The sequence below is a fragment of the Conger conger genome, chromosome 12 (assembly GCF_963514075.1).
Source record: "Conger conger chromosome 12, fConCon1.1, whole genome shotgun sequence".
Taxonomy (NCBI): Eukaryota; Metazoa; Chordata; class Actinopteri; order Anguilliformes; family Congridae; genus Conger; species Conger conger.
This window is the reverse complement of record NC_083771.1, coordinates 23,184,648-23,204,760: the sequence shown is the minus strand read 5'-3', so window position 1 is coordinate 23,204,760 and position 20,113 is coordinate 23,184,648. Positions and strand designations below refer to the sequence as shown.

Genomic DNA, 20,113 nt, shown 5'->3' with positions numbered 1-20,113 from the left:
TCTTCTGGTTAGTCCTTTAGGGAGTTACCCATGTAAGCATTTTCATTAAAAGAAATGCAGAATCCCTCCAAAATAAATGCATCTATGAACCACGATTGAAATGCTGGTGGTGTAGTTTCCTTTGCAACCGTAGTAACCAACCCCGTGCCTGGAGATTTAGCATCCTGTAGGTTTTCATTACATCCTAATTTGGCACACCTGATTCAGCAAATCTCTAGCTGTTGAATGAGGTGTCCTTTGTTAGGGCTGGAGTGAAAACCTACAGGACGGTAGATCTCCAGGAACAGGGTTGGTGATCACTGCTTTAAAACATGGAGATGCACAGAGGTATGAAACATACAAAAGAGGTGATGCATATCACGTTTGAAATATTCACATACAAATACACATTTGAAGTTCATGCCTATGAAATGTGTGTCCATTGTGCACCGCCAAATAAATCCCCGCGCCACTGTGAGAAGCCATGCCTGGCTAATGCTAGCGATTACCTGAGATGGACAGGGGAGCGGGGATCCGAAAGACAGGGGCGGGGATGCGTGGCGGAATGTTGGAGCACGACGGCGGCCCACTACGGCGATGACTCACGCGTTAGTCATATTTTGCAAAACAAGCTATTATTTCTGAGACCTTCACTTGCACCAGCTACAGTACGTGAGGTGGATGTGAAAAGTGCATGTGCGTGCACCATGGAGGGGGAATCTCCCTAATCTCACACACACTCACACACACACACTCTCACACACACACGCACTCTCGCACACACACACACACTCACACACACACACACACACACTCTCGCACACACACACACACTCACACACGCACTCTCTCACACACACTCTCACACACTCACACACACACACTCTCACACACACATGCACACATACACACACGCACGTACACACACACACACACACTCTCACACACACACACGCACACACTCTCACACACACACTCACACACAAACACACACACACGTACACACACACACACTCTCACACACACACTCACACACACACACACACACACACACACACACTCACACGAGGGGAGGACTAAGCTGACAGCAGCACAGAAGAATGACACGTTCCCAGCCAAGGCTGTCTAAAGCACTATTTTCACACTTCCACTGGAGCTCCACTGTACCTTACAGAAGGACACCGCAGAGCCAGGGACTCAAACCCTCAGCTTCCCCTCTGCTGCCTTGAGAAGCTCTCTGCTGTGATTCACAACTAATTGATCACTGAAGCAGAGATTTATGCAGTGATTTTTACCAGGCCGATATACGAAATGAAAAAAAAAAAAAAAAGTTTATGATTGTTATTCCAAGAGTGGTGTCCAAACGTATCTGAAAACAGCCCATGTGGGCGCAATGTTTTTGTTTTAACGTTGCACTATTATACCTGATTCAAATAATTAACTAATGATCTTCATTCAATAACTTTTCAGTCAAATCCCCTGCATTACAGTCAAAGAAACTGTGTAATTGCTTTTGCTGATTACCCAACCCTATAAGCTGCAGTTTCGCATGCAGGGAAGGGGGAAATGGCATATTTACTATGGTGGAGAGAATGATGGGTAATATATCAATACTGGATCTTCCATGATGCGCACTTGTAATTCTGGATCCTGTGAAGTGCGGAAGTGGACATCCCGGGATTATAGTATGTACTTGCTCCTTGCATACTTGCGGTTCAGGACACTTAAGACACATAGTACTGTGTTATAAGTACATTGTAAGCATGCATACCAGAGCATTGCTCTGGAATCTGTCTAAGTGGCTCTTAAATGGCTGGCAATAACATGAAACAAGAAAAAAGTGGATAAAAAACTAAAGCAAAAAGCCTTTAAAAAAGAACTGGAACTAAGTTGATGAGAAAAGTAAAACAGTGTTTTTATTTTACTGTTAATTGTCAGTAGGTACATTTAAAGCAAAAAGAAACAAAATTTATCATAAAACAAAGTATGTTGTTCTAGCAAAGGAAGCACCAGAAGAAGAGATACAAACATAGCGCAAAGGTTTATTAACCCTGGGTTGTCTTCACATTATTCATGCACCCGGTCAAAGATGACACTGTCACCAAACCCTCTGTCAGAAAGCCTCTTCATTACAGTTTAAACCTTATTTTTCAGGTAGAGACAACTTTACACTGAATAACTTCCTACTTCACAGTACAGAGAGACATGGTTTTTTTGCTGCAATAACTAAGTTTAATTATCACTTCTGATTTCTGTATGGTTAAAAAAGACATAAGATAATGTTTGTACCTGGATGGTACATCACTGTTATGACAATATAAAAAGTGAAATGTTTAACTTTTTCGATTGGAAGGGTCACCCCACGAAAAGTAATCATATTTCATGCTGAAATAAAGACAAATATCAGGGGTTTTCCAACTCAGGATGGGGTCAGTTTTGACCCTGGGTTAACATACACATGTATCCATGGACACATACAAAAATACAGTACATTTCATGTACAATTATAATGAATCGAAATGCTACATCTAAAATCAAAAGAGGAAAATAACTATTTCCTTAAATAATAGAATTATAATAATGCCTATGGCCAGAACTGTGCTACAGGTATAGAGAAGATCAGCATATTAAACATAAGTGGAAGATATTACGTTAAGACAAATGACATTAACAAGGCAGTTGCTTCAGACAGAGGCCCATTCAGATCAGATTTACAGTACGTGGCAGAAGTCTTAGGCACCCTAGACTATATTATACATGTTTATTTTTTTGTGTGTGTTAGTATAAAAGAACACATTTGAGATTTCCAAATATTAATTTTCCAAAATATTTAATTTTACAGATACATTTTTGTGTTTAATTTTAACTGTAGGCTATTGACTACTTTTTACATAAAAACTTGATCAAGGCTGTCTGAGATGAGAAGCAAGGAGCCAACCAACAAACATTAAATAAAAGGATAAATATCAATAAATGACATCTTAACCAGATCTTCACTTGCATGTCAAAAGAACTGAGTGTTATTTTTTAAATGATTAGAAATAACCAATTGGTGAAAACAGGACAGTTCAGGAGAAATGCACACATTATTTGCAGTACATACTTCACTTTGCTTCACTTGTATGATTCATTTTGAGATTTCTGTCTGATTAATCATCGCTGGTAGTGAGTGATGAGAGGAATATTTATAACCATATGAATTCAAAAGGCACTTCAGTGTGGCTATGACTGTTGCTGTTGCTAAGCGAGGCTGGTTGCTAAGCAGAAGGGAGGGCAGGTAGACTTGGGAGTCCTTGGTGTACAGCATAGCATTTCCTCATATCTGGATCACCGATCTTTAAACAAATACAGATACTCCTTTAAATGGACAGCAAGACTCCTATTAGTGAGCAAACATCACATAAAACATCACACTGGTATGAATCATTTCATACCCAAAGTGTCTTCATTAAACCAAATGAAACCCTGTGAAGCTTAACCAGGTGGACATTCCTGTGACATCCTCTGTCACTGTCCCCCTGGCTCACAGCTGCCCCCCTCTGGCGGGTGTGGTGAAGTGCGGTCCTGCGCTCTGAATCTGACGGTCGGGGGGAGGACAGGCCGGGATATGGGCAGCCACTTATACTGCAGGTCCTGAGAGGCGGGGCTTAGGTCCCAGTCATAGTGCTTCAGCAGGTACCCACAAGCCACCTGTGTGGGGGAACACAGAGCGCAGGCCAAAAACGGACATCAATATGCAGCGCCTTCAACATTACAAGTGGCTGTCACTAAAAGTCCATTTATTTTTCTAAAACCCACGAGCACACACTCGCATGCGATATGTTAAATAGTATTATGTGCATATGCAGCCACAAATAGCTCAACTAACTTTTTTTTTTTCTAAATGTTACATGGTTTTTAATCAACTCGTTTCGAGTACCAGCGGGACAATTAGTGGGACCTTGTAATGAGAACCAGAAAATAAATGGTGATTCATTTCATCATATTAATTCAGCATGTCCTCAATTCACATGCGTTGGAGTTCAGAAAGCTGAACAGAAGGAAAAGCACAGCAGACACCAGGGATGAATTATTCAGCCGTTATTCAAACGTCTTCTGTGAATCACGCTTTATCGTGGGACAGGTACTTCAGCACATAAACTACCGCAAAATTCGTAGAAGCAGTCATGTCTGCAAGTCGGAGGGCACATAATCGAGGAGCACACTTTAGAGATACAATTCAAACCTCAAAGTTACGTGCTGACCAGTCAACCTACCACAGTGTGAACGCAAAAGTAGCGCATTCCATTAAGAAGAAAAACATCTACTGCCAAAGTTAGACAAAAGGACATGATTTAGCACTATCTCAGTAGCAAGGACAACAATGTAGCAAGCACAACAATGTTTGATATTAACAAAATTAAATTGTTCACAAAAGAAGAGTTTGTGTTAACAGCCCCCCCCCCCCCCCCCCCCCACACGACAGCGCGTCTGCACCAATCACAGCTGTGCCTCTCCAGGAGGAGTCTCTGCGCTCTGCGTCTGGAGAGCTTGTGACAGCTCTGACCTATTTTCCCGCTCTCTGCCGTGTCTCTTCAGGTCACGGTGATTGTCGCCAGCGCGGGGACTCAGGCACAGCCACAGCGTCTGCTTTAAGGGAGCCGCACAGAGCTCCGCGTGCCGCGACAGGCACAAGTCGTGCCTGATTTCCTGTGATGTAATTTGTGTGCAAGTGCCTGCTGTCAATGGCAGATCCACCTTCATGTGGCTTCTGACGCCGATATTAGTTCAAATTGTTGTTTCCCCGAGAGGGAGATTTTAATCAATGACACATGGGGATGATGCGTATTACATTACATGATATTACAGTCATTTGGCAGATGCTCTTACCCAGAACGACGCACAATAAAGTGCATATCGGAACCAGGGACAAGTGCACTGAAGCAATGTCCAAGTCCTAGAGTGATTACATGGATAAAACTTGAACCCTTGAAGAGTACATCAACTTTCCAACTAGCATACCATGGTTGGCAGCTAGAATACCCCGAATACTAAAATAATTACACATAAGTGCAATTATAACCTATAAGCATACACATGGCTAATTCTAGCAGTGAGGACGAGGTGGAAGGGTGAGACTCATTATTCTCAGCTATCTGCGTGCTCCCGACTCTGTCCGAGTGCTCCCGACTCTCTCTGTGAGTTCCCGACAGTGTCTGCGTGTTCCCGACTCTGTCCGCGTGTTCCTGACCCTGTCCGCGTGTTCCTCACTTTGTCCGCGTGTTCCTCACTCTGTCCGCGTGTTCCTCACTCTGTCCGCGTGTTCCTCACTCTGTCCGCGTGTTCCTCACTCTGTCCGCGTGTTCCTCACTCTGTCCGCGTGTTCCTGACTCTGTCCGCGTGTTCCTGACTCTGTCTGCGTGTTCCTGACTCTGTCCGCGTGTTCCTGACTGTCTGGAAGTCCAGCTGAATGTCCCACGTCCAAACGGCGACAGGTCACAGCTGATGTGATGGGTTTGGCTGTGCCTCCCTCTCCTGCCGCGGGACTCATGGGTGCCCAGCTGGTGCTCTGTCTGCCAAAGGCCCCATAACAGATGGGACGGTCCCATAATTCCCCATCGGATACAGTCATATAGCACCTTGGTGAATAACTAACCAAATCAAATTTGGAATCAAATTTAATGGACGGTAAGCATATTACTTTCTTTGATTTACCAATACTGTCCCCCTTTTCATTGATTCACACTTCTAGAACCTTCTCCATACTCCTCTAGTTCAGCCATCATATAAAGGTACACACATTTTTATTAGGCTTATTATTATTATCATTACACTATCTTGTATAACATCTATTATTCTAGTTGTAATAGCCACAAAAACAGTAATAATCATAATAATTATTGTAGAAGTACTGTTGGTAATAGTAAAACCCCTTAAGAGGGTAATACAATGGGTAATAAAATCAATATTAAACTAATCTTTGTGTTCATAAGCACATGTACTGAAGGTTAGACGTGCGCTGACTCAAACCGGATGTTCAAATACACTCATTTGAACGAGTCAAACAGACTCCTCACCTGTTGCCATGGTACCTAAGAGAAAAATCTTGCACATCTCGCCAACCGTGAATGTAGACTACTTTTGTTTATCTGGTTTGCATTCACAGACACGGTTCTGACCCTTTCTGACGTCTGAATTTTCCAACAGCATTTACATTAAAACGTTGTGTGTTTTTGGCACGCATAGCAGTTGGCTGCCAGCCTGTCTGTGTGGGTTGCAGGGAGGGTGTGAGTTTAAGCAGGGCTGCTAATCAGACCTCTGGCTTCGTCAGCGCCATTATTCACCCGCAAGAATGCTCCAACTGCTGAGCACTCTGCGTCCACAGAAAGAATTCACCGTAAAGTAGTATCTTCAGTTAGTTGTATCAAAGTGTTTGATCCAAAATTGACAGATTCAATGCTAATTCCTCTGATGGCTGTAGGCCTGCGAGCTACATCGGAGGATCCAGTGTGACTTGAAAAGTGAGAGAACTATCCCAGCATCAACACTGGTGTATAGGAATAACTATCCCAGTCTCAACACTGGCATCTAGGAATAACTATCCCAGCATCAACACTGGTTTCTAGGAATAACTATCCCAACCACAACACTGGTGTCTGGGAATAACTATCCCAGTCTCAACACTGGCATCTAGGAATAACTATCCCAGCATCAACACTGGTGTCTAGGAATAACTATCCCAGCCTCAACACTGGTTTCTAGGAATAACTATCCCAGCCTCAACACTGGTTTCTAGGAATAACTATCTCAGCATTAAAATAAACTAAGAAAAGATAACTCTCCCAGCATCATCACTGGCTTCTGCATCAATACCGGGATCTGTAGTCAGTTTTCTTCTGCAGGATGGCGAGGGGGAGGATCGGCAGATGTCATTGCCTAAGCGTTGTCCCCATTGCCCTCGCAGTGTAATTACAGCACATCCTGTTGCCGCCGTGAGGAGAACACATCAAACATCAACACGTCTCGCAGACACAATCGTCACGGATACAACATGCGGCTGCAGACGGGCAGGAGTGCAGCTGAGCCTGGTGCCATGGCGACGGCGCTACTCCCGCCAGTAACACCGTCCGCCGCTGAGTCACCACGGCACACCTGTCCCTTTTCCCACCTGCCGTCTCCCGTGTCAACACGTGTGTCTGCGTACGGCCGGCCCCAGAAGACCGGGGTACAGCGCGTAGACATTTTGGGGCTATTTCACTTCATGGATTTTCGGCTAAAACCAAAAAATCTGCTCAAATCCCAGTGTCAGCTGTGGCACTGATGCTGGTGTCAATATAACATGGTTAATGGTCTGGCACACCAGCTGCGACACCTAATAAAAGTACAAGGGATAAACCGACGGATTAGCCATTGTTTCACATTTTCTGTGAGACATCCTACACGTTCACAGTTACTGAAATGGACATGGCTGGTGTGAAAATCCATCTTTGTATTTTCACAGCTCTCTTTGTTAGCTATGGTCATGTTTTAGTCATGACATCATCTCCTTCTATTACATTTATTTATTGCCAAATCCTCCAGCACCCACATGCACATAGACAACCTTGCGCTATCCGTGGGGAGCCTAGCAACATAAAGAACCTAGATGTGGAGAACCTATATGACATAAAGAACCTAGATGTGTGGACATGAGAGTGGGAGGAAATTATCAGGATGTAGCAGATCCAGAGTTAAAGTGAGAGAAAGGCAAGCTCCCGCGAGCTGCTATAGACCAAGCCTACCATACTGTACCCTCAGGAACAGCTGGGTGAGCTGGAGGACACCAAGCCTACCCTACCTCCAGGAACAGCTGGGTGAGCTGGAGGACACCAAGGCTACCCTACCTCCAGGAACAGCTGGTTGAGCTGGGATCCGATGCAGTTCCTCTGACCATTTCCCTGGCAGCAGAGAAGGCCCTCCTGCCCGGCATTCCTGAAGGAGAAGCACAGTTTATCTCAGCTTGATCCCAGTCCGTTCCCCATGGTTACAGCCTTAGGGATAATGCATACCATCACGTGTCCACTTATATTCCAGAACTTCTTTAGCAACGGCCCTAGTAACAGGCATTTCTGAGACAGAGCTCTGTACTTGAAGCCATTAGTTTCAAATTAGCCCTGAGATTCAAAATCCACCAAACATTAAATAATTAAAAGGATGAAAAACGTTTCGGGTGTTTATTGAATATTTGGTGATCATCCAACTCTTTAATTTAGGATTCAGGATATTAATATAAAAATTGTATAAAAAATATAAAATTGCCAAAAACTACAACTGTAGGTCCTAAATGTACTCATTACAGGTATAGTTGGACAATAGATGCATAATAATTTTTGTGTTTGGCTTTACATTGATCAACTGATTCCTTAATAAAAGCAATCACACTTATTTCAAAGAACAACCCCCAAAAGCTTTTCAGTGTTTTTTAATGTTAACTCTACAAATAAAGTGATTATTGTTATATGCTTAAGCAAAACCCACCTTTTCAAACTCTACCTTAGTCCTCCCTCCTGATTTCCCCTGCCCCTCCTTTCTGATATCCCTATCCTTGTCTAAATTCAGGTTTCTGGAGGGAGCAGATTCTGTGGCGGGCGGGCTGGTGCCTGTTTGCCTGGACTAAGGGGGCTGTTTATTTCCCACAGCGATAGAACAGATTAATAATTCATAATTAATACCCTCCAGCCCTCCATCTGCAACACAGGGAGGGAGGGATGGAGTAGAGAAAGGGTGGAAGGAACAGATCAGCTTACAGCTGTGCTTCCTGCCTGGAGGCAGCAGAGTTTTAGGGTACGGAGGGGGTTAGTATAGAAGGAGGAGTTATAACTGTGTGGCCTCTACACTGCTTCTCTCCCAGAATTCTCCCTGTGGCTGTTCCAGAACACTCATGTGAGTGGTCACATGTCCTGTCCTGGTTTAAGCTGAAATGTTCATGGCGTGTCATCAATGAGAGGATTAAATCATTTGTAATGTACAATAAAAATGTCAAGACGCATTTCTGACACCTGACCACTAACAAACTGACAACAGTCCAAAAACTCTGCATCTGCATGTGTCTATATGAGTGTCTATATTACACTTCCGTAAGGAACGCCGTTATCCTGGGTGAGTCTGTAACAGGTAAAAGAGCAATGGCGTTATTCCAGATGGGTCTGTAACAGATAAAACCAGAAAGGTTTATTCCAGACGGGTCTGTAACAACTGAACAGGGAATGGTGTTATTCTGGATGGGTCTATAACAGGTGAACGGGGAATGGTGTTATTCTGGATGGGTCTGTAACAGGTGAACAGGGAATGGTGTTATTCTGGATGGGTCTGTAACAGGTGAATGGGGAATGGTGTTATTCTGGATGGGTCTGTAACAGGTGAACAGGGAATGGTGTTATTCTGGATGGGTCTGTAACAGATGAACAGGGAATGGTGTTATTCTGGATGGTTCTGTAACAGGTGAACAGGGAATGGTGTTATTCTGGATGGGTCTGTAACAGGTGAAAAGGGAATGGTGTTATTCTGGATGGGTCTGTAACAGGTGAACAGGGAATGGTGTTATTCTGGATGGTTCTGTAACAGGTGAACAGGGAATGGTGTTATTCTGGATGGTTCTGTAACAGGTGAACAGGGAATGGCGTTATTCTGGATGGTTCTGTAACAGGTGAACAGGGAATGGCTTTATTCTGGATGGTTCTGTAACAGGTGAACAGGAATGGCGTTATTCTGGATGGTTCTGTAACAGGTGAACAGGAATGGCGTTATTCCGGATGGGAGTTTCTGAGTCAGTCGCGGCGGAAGAGCGGACGCTGTGGAAAAGCCCTCCCCTCCCTCGTCACTCCGCCTGCTTCCCCGCCGCTCTAATTAAAAGGCGCATCTGCCAGAGTGAGGCTGGCGGGAGTGACAGAGCCAGTAAGTCATTAGCTGTTCCCACGGCGGGTGGCTGTGATGAATGAACAGGAAGCGGACGGGCCCTCTCGCCCCTGGCCTACACCCCGGCCCCCACCCCGGCCCAGAGGAAGCGCCCCAGCAGGCCTTCCTGCCCCCGCAGTGCCACAGCTCTCCTGCCCTGGAGCACAGCCATCAGCCCCCGCCACATCCTCAACATCGTGCTGTCTCTCAAAGGCCAACGCAGCACTCACACTCACACTCAGGGACAGGCAGTATTAAAACGCGTGTGTGTACAGTAGACGGATGGATAGAGGGATGGATGGAGGGATAGATGGATAGATACTTTTATTTGATATGTATTTCAGTATTCCATATGTAATATGGTTTCTCTCCTTTCTATGGTTTATACTTCTGTGCCACCTGCAAAACAACCTACAGCTCCATCATTCTGATTGTAATTTACAGACTAATTTACGGATTTTATCTCAACCTGCTCAGGACAGTCAACAACTGACCTGGTCTACCGTGTGTAGACCAGGTTAAACGGGTTAAAGATGGTGATTAAAGGCATCAACTGGCACAACAGAAATATAAGATACACGTAGCAGGGATGTAAGCTATGAGTAACATAGATTTAAGCTACAGAAACATGACAGTACCTTTCTTACAATCATTACAACATCACAGAATCACAGTAAGTGTGTCATGTACCCTGTATACATGTGCCCTGTGTACAGTAATTATCCCTGTATACTGTACATTTATACACCATGTATGCAATAATGCAGACTATAGACTTAAAGCAGCCTGTATGATTAATGCAAACTGTAGAATTGATGCACGCTATTACATTAATGTACCCTATATACGATAATGCAACCTGCATAATTTATTCACACTGAATACACTAAGGAGCCCTGTATACATAAATATACCTGTATATTTTGAACACAGAAACTAAAATCAAAGTAAATGTTTTATGAGCATAGAGCTAGGAAAATGACCTAATTTAAATTAAAATGACAAATTTACTGAACAAAAATTTGCTGTAATTATGGTGATAAAAGCAGTTATCATGATCATTTTTCAAATGTTATTACGACAAAAATAAAAAATCTTATTGTGAAAACCATTGTGTGTTTTTGTGTGTGCCTGTGCGTTTCTGTATGTGTTTGCCTGTGTGTCCATTTCTGTATGTGTGTGTCTGTCTTTGTGTGTGCGTGTGTCCTTTTGTGTGTGTTTGTGTGTGCGCGGGGGGGTGTGTGCATGTGCGTGTGTGTGTGTGTGTGCGTGTATTTGCGTGTATGTGCGTGTGTGTGCGTGCATATGCTTGCGTGCATGTGCGCATGTATGTGTATGTGAATGTGTATGAGCGTGTGTGTGTGTGTGTGTGTGTGTGTGTGTGTGTGTGTGCGTGTATGTGCGTGTGTGAGTGCGTGTACGGGGTGGTGCTGTATGATGATAAATCCTCGGGGGCTGAATGAGTCATGAGCAGCGGGAGAGGAAGGCAGTGTCCCAGGCAGAGCTGCCGGTGGCTCCCCCCCCACCCACATCCCAATCTCCATACGCTCACTCCTCTTCTCACACAGACCCCCATCCCACATCCCCATCCCACAGACCCCTTCTCCCTCATCCCACATCCCACAGACCCCCATCCCACAGACCCTTTCTCCCACAGACCCACATCCCACCAAGCTTTCATGGAGAACAAGGGTCTACTGAATGTATCCACAAACAGGGAAGCAGCACATGGTCCCCAGGCCTTTACAAACATATTCCCTATTCCTGCACCATGCTTGGGAATAAGTGGGTTAGTCTAGAAGTTGGCTTTTGACCCAAATCTTTACCAACATTCCAGGAACAGGGAGGTCTAACTGCTTGAGCTGCAATTATTTGGATTTTAACTGTGGCCAAATCTCACTGTGGTGAAACTTGAATGTGAAAACTGCCAAAAACTTGGTGTCTACCAACCACATAAGGGCCAAAGTCTGAATAAATAAACCATTTTCCCTGCCAAAGTGAGATAAACGTTCCCTAGAACCCAAAGACGCATTCTCATCTATCACATTATAATGACAACACTGTTTCAAATGGAATTGGCTGCTATCAATCGCTCACAGACACTAAAAAGATGAACTGAAATGAGGGCCACAGAAGGAATAGCTGTCAGTCAAACTTTGGCACAACTGTAACCACCGTCTGATGAACAAACAGCTTTGATGTTTGTTTCCTAAGTGAGAGTCACTGTAGAGTGAGTGGTATTTACTGTGTGTGATTAGCTTGGTTGAGTAATAGAGTTTATAAGGGCTTCAATATCTGATGATAAAAAGTACATTCATACATGGTACAGTATATCCAGGTGCTGTCAGTAGAATTTTCACAAATTTAAATCATGGGTTAACTGCAAACCGTTTCACGGTGTAATTTCCCACTGCATTAGCTTCACTCAGGTGTCATCCACACTCCAGGCTCAGTGACACAAAATGAAATGCTCATCCATAACCAAATGTTCATATTTGAAAACATAACCTCGTTTATTTTTTCTTTTTGGTTTTGTACTATGGAGCCGTACATTTTTTCCTGTACGAAAATACAAAAGTGTTCAGCCCCGCTTGGAATTGAATTATGCAGCTGGACGTCGATTAAAATACTTTTCTTCCTACGGTAGAACTGACGGAACTTTCTAGGAAAAAGCCCTGTCTCTGAGATGATGATTCTTTGATGAAACGCTGGTTCCTTTCTGACCCCCCAGCCTGTGAGGGGGGGGGGGGCCTCTCTGACTCATTCCCTGCCCCAGGGCATCCTGGGAGGGAGTAGCATCTGCACACACACCCCCCCCACCCCCCCACCCACACCCCAATCTCTCATCTCCACCACGCCTGCTTCAGCAGAACAGACTGTACGGTCAATTATGAATGGGCTGCCCCCATTGGCAGAGACGATCAGGGGACCTGCCTCCATGGCAACGGCCTGCCTGCTGCCTGTCTCCAAGGAGCTGAGCGAGAGAGTGAGGGAGGAAAAAGAGAAGGAGAGTATGAGAGAGAATGAGAGTCGTTGCTGTCATCCTGGTTCATTCACAAAGCTCCACTTGAGTCTGGGGAAGGAGGGATGACTGAGGAAGAATAAAGGAGCACAGGATAGGATAGGTACACAGAGTGACTTCATATTCTGCTGACCAAAATGCACACGTAAAGGTCAGCAAGAATAGATCTGTCAATCTGCGCAAAATGGTGCAGGCCTTTTTACCTGCTTGAAAGATATTTTGAGGACAAACTGCCTACTCTGTGTGTGTACATAAAAGGTGCCCAGAGTTGATCTAAATTATCATTATGACATCATCATACTTCCCCTTCCATACTATGCCCTGAGCCACACAAGCAAAATGACATCCATTCAGGATAGCCTGCAAAAATAAATTAATAATGACTACTTCCTCTGTCAAATTAAATCACATGTAGTATGCCTACTAAGGCACATTTTATTATTTGCAATTATGATCTGAATTTTTCCTCCCTTACCATCACATGCTAATTAAATATCATTGAGATAAACTGCTTTTTAATTATGATAATGCTTTTCAACTCCATTAGCTTAGATGCAAGCCAGGATGTGCTCCAATTTAATTACCAGTTTGACAAAGAGTGAGAACCAAATGGAAAACAAAACAGGCTGTGATCTACGCTGCTTTGCCTCCTGGACTTTTTAACAGAGACGGTTTATCTGATCAGAGAGGCTTAAAAGCCCTGAAGAAAATGGCACAAACGCAGTTGAAGCATATTACTACTAGAACTGAATTACATATAATATCTTGAAAAAGTTACAACGTTCAGAATAAGTTACAGTAGTGTACAAAAATGAGGCCACGCCTGGCCAAAAAGCCTTTCTCAATGAATATCTAAGTAAACAAAAGCGAACATGACCTCAAAATCTTACAACGTTAAACATTTCACATTTCTACAAATTTTAAATCAAGATTACTTTTTATTTTCCTTTTTTGCAGTTTAAAAATAATTTTTTAAAAGATAAAAAGGCCGTGTGCAAGTTTGGGAACCTTGTCAGTTAGAACTTTGTAACTCCTCCTCGGGCAAATATAACAGGCTCCCTTTCTTTCAATTCTTGCTTTTGGAATTATCCCCCATTCTTCCTGGCAGAACATCTCTAGCTCAGAAATATTCTTTGGCTTCCTTGCATGTTTGAGATCTCTTCACAGATTTTCAATAATCAAGTCTGGGGACTATGGTGGCCATTCCAGAACCTTCATACGTTTTTTCCTGGAAGTACTTCATGATTGATTTTGAGGTATGGTTTGGATCATTGTCTTGCTGGAATACCCAACTTCTCTTCAACTTCAATGTCTTGACTGACCTTTGAATATTTGCCTCTAGAATTTATTAATGTTTGGTAGAATCCATCTTCCTTCCACTTGCACAATATTTCCTGTGCCCCCAGCTGCCACATGACCCCAAAGCTTAATGGATCCACCTCTATGCTTCACAGTTGGCAAGGTGTCTTCTCTAAAAAGGCTTCACCCTTTTTTCTCCAAACTTTCCTTCTTTGGTGGTGGCCAAAAAGGACTTGTTCCAAAAGGCCTCAGGCTTCTCAATGTTTTCTTATGCATACTTCAGAAGCTTAATTTTATGTTGAGGTCATTCTTCCTGGCAACTCTGCCATGTAGGTCTTTGTTGTTTAAGGTACATTGTATTGTTCTCCAGGGAACCGCTAGACCTCTGTTTGTTACTCTTTTTTGCAACTCTGATGTGTGGGTTCTTCTGAGCATTTCTCACCGGGCCCCGGGCCTTTCTATCTGAAATCATTCTTGGCCTTATTATTTTTCTAATAATGTTTCTGACAGTGGAAATAGGTAGTTTTGAAACATTGAGAGAGTTTCTGTAGCCTTCTCCTTCTTGGTGGAAATGAACCATCTTCATTCTGAAATCCTTGGACAACTGTTTAGTGGAACCCATGTTTGTTAATACCAGACAGAACAGCCACTGCAGTTGGATACATTATAAGGCATGGAGTTACTTCAGAATAAAAAGTTCAGCCCTGGAATTATACTAACCTGACTCATTGAAGCCCTAACAAGTAAATCACCTGGATCTGAGCCTTAGTAATAATCTTTTTAAAAAGTAACAAAGAATAATCCAAAAGGGTTCCCAAACATGCTCTTTTCCTTTTTTATAATTTATAAACAGCAAAAAATGAAAATAAAAAGCAATCTTGCTTTAAAATTTGCAGAAAGGTCTTACGTATAACCATTTAGAGTTCAGGTTTGCTTCCACTCACATACAGATTCATTATGTCAAAGTGTGCCTGAGCAAAACAAAACCCCCAAAATGCTCCCAGCAAGCTGATTGGTGCCTTGCATGGCATCCAATCGCTGCTGGTGTGTGAGTGAATGTGTGAATCAGACCTTTGGATAAAAGTGTTATATATAACTGCAGTCGTTTTACTATTCAGTATTCAGCATGATTTTGGCCAGTGGCTAAACTGCTTTGAATCACAGCATCCAGCTGGAATCCATTTTACTCAGCTGGAGTAACTGACCATAGGCTTATTTGCAAAGCACATCAAGTTCCCATAGGATTCTTATAAGTGCCTTCACTGTGAAAAACATAAATAAGTTATTATTGATATATTATTATTAGTATAATTTCTATTTAAAAACACGTATTTATGTTGTCAGAATGCAGCGATCAGGTTATTATCTTAACTAAACAGCCCCATAGCAGATTGCTCATTTCACAGCTGCAGGCTTCCACAAGCTCCTCCACTTCAGCATTCAAATATGCTCACACCGCATCTCATAAACTTATCTGCATATCATTAAGGCAAGTAGAAGAAGGGAGAACAGAACGAAGGATGGTTGATAATGGAGTGAGGAAGGAAGGAATAAAGGAGAGTAGGCAGAGGCAAGAGAAAGAGAAGAATAACCGTGTAGGGCAAGGGTGGCCAACCCTGGTCCTGGAGAGCCGCAGGGTGTACTGCCTTTCATTGTTACTCAGCAGTTAATTGATTAATTAAAGCAGTTGATTACACAGTTAAGTCGACTCACCTGGTTCCTGGCTCTGAATCGGTTGCTGATTTTATGGTGAAAACAAAAGCCAGCACACCCTGCGGCTCTCCAGGACCAAGGGTTAGCCACCCCTGGTGTAGGGGAATGAAGAAGAAGGCTTCAGTTCAATATGAAGACGGAAAGCTTGTAAGTAGTGAGGTCTGATCGTGTGTGGATAGTGGCAACTTTATAAACTAGCCTAAGCAATGAGGAGTTTCACTGCAAAAGAAAGTCTGTGTTCAGCCTCTTATTCTTTTCCCTCAAGTAGAAAATATGTCCTTGCTTCAAGTTACCGTTTGTTTGACAAGTGAAATTTTCTTTCCCCCATTGGCAATATTTTTGTCTTATTTGACAAAAAGGTCATAGAAATAAGTCTAAATATGAGACTAAAATGCTTGTTGAGGTCGAGTTCTTGGTTTTTGCAGTGATGGTGTGGGATTTATAGTGAAGAGGTGGTAGTGCACAAAGCAACAGCCACAGGGCTCTCTACACTGTAAATGGGCAGTGCCGTCTCTCTGAAGGGTCAAAGGGTCTGCCCGGAAGTGCGTTATGGCAGGATATGACACGTTACACGAGGAATCACATAATTTCCCCATCTGCCTAAAAGGGCAGAGATGGGAAACATAAATCAGTCCTCAGGCACTGCACGTTAACACGTTAAAGGGTAATGAACCATTTTAACAACGTTTCCTCTGCAGTTCAATCCATTAGGGAGCATATTTCCTCCAGTTACCACTGTTCCACCTGCACATTGACACTCAAGTACCGGCCTAGTTCATATCCTACAGGACGTACAGTACAACAAAATAGCTAGGCTGTGTCCGAGTCGGCCTCCTAACTACTGTGTCCTGAAAGTTTGCACTGTCTACTAAGCTCTGCATACCTTTTAGGTATGAGCAGTATGCAAACAAATACCACCATACTATTCTAACCATACTATGGGAGTGTCATCAAACGTATAGTTTACAGTCTGAATCAGTTGGGTGGTGACAATAAGCCATTTTGACGCTATATTCCGTAGCTCACACCTCCAGTCTGCGTTCAGTTTGTACAATGTAGGCTACCATAAAAACTAAACAAACACGCTTATCACTGGTATTTCAATTTTAAAAGCCACAAACATTACTAAAAGCAAGCCAGTGACTATTTTTCACCCTAAAAGGCACAGCCAGTACTACAGGAGAACCAGTCAACTCTGAGGCATTGTAAATGGAATGCAGTCTGCAGTAATAAACTGCAATCATCCGCTAAGAGAGCAATGCGGCTCCCTTAATCACCTGCAACTTAAATTCAGTATTAATTTCCCTCTCTGAATGGTCCGTTAAAATCAGGTGTAAATAGGATAATGATGCAACATCGATAGTGCCTATCCACTTGTAAATCGCTTTGGATTAAAAGCGTCTGCCAAATGACTAAAATGTAAATGTAAAATGTGCCACCCAGCTCATCCAGCCGAGTCATACCTGTATGAGAGGGGGTCAGATTCACCCGAAAGCCACGGTGAAGGCTGAAGAATAAAAATAAGTAATTAAATCTTCACAGTCCCCATGAGACGCATAACAGTGAAGCAAGCGGCAAGGCTGAAGGCGGGAGCGGAAACAGCCGTGAGCATCGCAGTACCTGGCAGCACAGCTACGCTGCCTGCTACACCTGCCTCCGCTAGCCCACCTGCCTGCTAACCCACCCCACGTTCTGAGGCTCTGTCTTACCCTTATTATGACTGCCGTGAGCCACGTTTCATCTGCCAAATACGAATCTTTCGGCTGTATCTTTTAAAAAAAAAAAAAAGACTTTCGCCTGTATCTGCAATGGCCCATTTGAAGCGATGATGTCACTGGGATAGACCTCCTCCTTTTCTTATCAGTAAGTGAATGGAGGAGAAAAATGTGTAATGGTGACAAATATTTGTATTTTCTCCATATTTCCGAGATGAGAATCACAATATTTAAGGTTTGCAGTGTTGTTTCATTCGAACTGCAGCCTCTGCTCATTTTTCTGAATCCATTGGGGGGTCATCTACTCAGATGACATCATTACTTGGAGGTTCTGCACATTTTCATTGTGAGAGATGTGCTGATTCTCTCCATACACAAAGCAAATGGCTGACAAAACAATCTGGGACAGACACAGTACCAGAAAGTAATAGCAATGTTCCCAGAATGCACCATATCACAGAGCAGCGTTTACGGAGATTAAGGCACAGACGGACCCTGGCTCTGCCACGCAGATACCTTAGGCTCGCTGCTCGTTACGCAAATGGCATGTTCTCCAGTTCATACAACGTTACACCGCCGACACACGAGACCTAATGCAATTTCATAATATGTAGCAGCGCAAGGTAATCTCATAACCTGCAAAAGTAATCTGATTCTCGCCGATTAAACAGGGCCCTTTCATACCGCAAAGTTCACGTGACGCTCCCCACTCAGACGAGAACAGTGTGCCCCCGTGCTGTTGTGTGAGGTCATCGAATAAGTGGTGATAAAACAAATTCATAGTCATATGACTCAGTGTGCGGCTAATAAAGACCCATTTAAATCATGTTGTTAAATGGGCTACCTGGCCTGTGCACAGCGCTTCTTGATCCAGTAATGTCCGTGGATAAGCCTTTTCACCAGGGGGGAGGAGGAAACACTGTATACAGGATATTGCTTTTTCCCCTGCTCCATTTAAATATGGATGTGCTCACAGCATAGCGCACCATGCCTGTTCTATTAAAGCGGGTGAGCCATGGGGGGGGTGGGGGCCTTCACTAAAATACAAACCATAAACAGAAAAATACAACAGCTGATTAAGAGCTCAACAGCCCCCAGGAGAGGCTGGTAAATATGTAGGGTGAACACCTGCAGTTGTAGTACCCGTAAGTGGTACAGTGCGTGTGTGTGTGTGTGTGTGTGTGTGTGTGTGAGAAAGCTGTTGACTGTTAAATTCAAATATTGCATTCAAAAATAATAAAGATTAAATTACATTTGAATGTTACTAGCAAAATTTGATAAACATTGCATTGTCGTAGGATGCATAGTATATTTTAGGTGCCGCCTGTTATGCCTGCTATATCCACAAGAGGGTACAAGAAGGGCATAAAGCAAAGGAAGTTAGTATCCCTCCTCGAGATTTTACATAAATGATTTACGGATAGTGACAAAAAGGAAAGTAGGGTTTGGTTAACCATAATTTACTGTTGGTAAATTATGGTTACCCAAATATTGATATTATTGTCTGTTGCAAAGACCTGAAAAAGTTAAGCAAAGTCCAGACTATCATTTCAGAACATAAAACAGTCTAGTTCATGTACAGACAGTCTAGTTCAAGGATTATTAAAACACGGTCCTCAAGGGCCAAGAACTGCTGGTTTTCCACCCTCCTTTTACCTGGGAGTCAGGTGTGAAGACAGTCTGGCCAATCAGTAGCACTACCTGTTCTCTGTGAAAATGACATTCAAGCGACATTGGCTGAGGCCAATTAGAACCAATGAACTTGAATTACTGTACAGCTGTACAGTGTTTTAGTTTAGAGTGTCAGTTCTGATAATTAACTGGGGGATTTGGATTTGAAGGTCAGATTTCATGATCCTTGGTTGAGGGTCTTGTATTTTAACCTGACAATGAAACCCTTATTTTATATTGGCACCAGCATCCTCATTCTGTAAGGATGACCAAGGGAATAGAAAAGGCTACATTATGATGAAAAACCGTTCTGTTTCAGTTTGGCAGCCTGTATAAACACCGATCCTTTTTGAGATTATTTGCCACAAAAAAATTATTTGCCTTTGTATATCCAATGTTCCCCCCTGAGGAAGAGACACCCATGGTGAAATAAGAGAATGCTCAGGTATTTCTGCTGAGCTCTGCAATGCTTCTCCACCACACAAGAGGACTACAAAAAGGGTGGCCTGTAGTGTAATGGTTAAGGTACATGACTGGGACCCACAAGGTCGGTGGTTCGATCCCTGGTGTAGCCACAATAAGATCTAAATAGCTGTTGAGCCCTTGAGCAAGGCCCTTAACCCTGCAATGCTGGATTGTCTCCTGCTTAGTCTAAAAATCAACTAAGTCGCTTTGGATAAAAGCGTCAGCCAAATGTAGTGTAATGTACTACAGTTCCCAGTTAAATTTCAAAACCTGCCTGACAATGCCCAAGTTGAAAAATGAGTTATTCAGGAGCAAGAGATACTGTTTTGAAATGATC

General features: G+C 43.2%; 1 protein-coding gene across 1 annotated transcript in view; it reads right to left on the bottom strand.

Annotated features, from left to right (window-relative positions):
* Positions 1 to 1,869: 1,869 nt before the first annotated feature.
* LOC133142317 (putative cytochrome P450 120) overlaps positions 1,870 to 20,113 on the bottom strand; it is a 44,472-nt gene continuing 26,228 nt past the window's right edge. The window contains exons 10-11 of the mRNA XM_061263469.1: positions 7,842 to 7,929; positions 1,870 to 3,669 (exon numbers count right to left, since the gene is read on the bottom strand). Of these exons, the coding sequence (XP_061119453.1) occupies positions 3,487 to 3,669; positions 7,842 to 7,929 (271 nt within the window). The 3' untranslated portion in view covers positions 1,870 to 3,486. The remainder of the gene's footprint in view (positions 3,670 to 7,841; positions 7,930 to 20,113) is intronic.